At 46.7% G+C, this 703-nt stretch overlaps 1 protein-coding gene across 1 annotated transcript in view; it reads left to right on the forward strand.

The window, feature by feature from the left end:
* Positions 1 to 357, forward strand: part of T265_03745 (hypothetical protein) — a gene marked incomplete at both ends in the record, with an annotated part of 35,195 nt that extends 34,838 nt beyond the window's left edge. Inside the window, one exon of the mRNA XM_009168292.1 lies at positions 96 to 357. Coding sequence (XP_009166556.1) covers positions 96 to 357 — 262 coding nt within the window. The remainder of the gene's footprint in view (positions 1 to 95) is intronic.
* Between the last annotated feature and the right edge of the window lie 346 nt (positions 358 to 703).

Here is a 703-nt window from a genome sequence, read left to right on the forward strand (position 1 = left end):
CTTGGCAGTATCCTAGCCCCCGTGCTTCCTTCAGGTGGCATGGCAGCTAGGCACCGAAAGGGTGCTATAGCTGAATGATTTTTAGAAAAATTTAGTCCCCCGTCGTATTGCCTTGCTAACATCATTGTCCTTCCTACTTCACAGATTGCGGCAGCCGTGCTCAAGGACCTCCAAAGAGTCGGAAGAGAAAAGCGACTGACCACGTTTGAAATCCCCAAGAAGGTCCACCTGGATCCCATGTCATGGACTCCGGATACCGGGCTCGTTACTGATGCTCTCAAACTGAAACGATTCAACCTCCAAGTTCGATTTCAGCATGAAATTGATCGCATGTATGAAAAATCCACTCGAACCTGAGAATTTTTTTAAACAAGTCCCGTCACCATTGGTGGTGTGCTTGACGCAGCTGTTCTCAACTATAGCCCACTTTTTAGCCTCACTCGATTGTTCGGAACACCATCCCCGTTTGGGACCTTTTGTCTCGTTCTGTTGATTTCTCTGCGAGTCATCTTGCTCTCTCCTCTCTCTCTGTATGTCACCTACCCTCACCTTTCTCTACTTGGGGAGCATAATTGATCTGTCTATCTTACTGTTCCAAGGTTACCTTTCCACCGGCGAGGGTGGCCATTTGTGTTTTTTTCTCTATTTTTATTCCATTGATTTTTCATCGATAGTTTTCCAACTATCCGTTCATCGTCGCACG

The sequence above is a fragment of the Opisthorchis viverrini genome, assembly GCF_000715545.1.
Source record: "Opisthorchis viverrini unplaced genomic scaffold opera_v5_54, whole genome shotgun sequence".
In the NCBI taxonomy this organism is placed as follows: Eukaryota; Metazoa; Platyhelminthes; class Trematoda; order Opisthorchiida; family Opisthorchiidae; genus Opisthorchis; species Opisthorchis viverrini.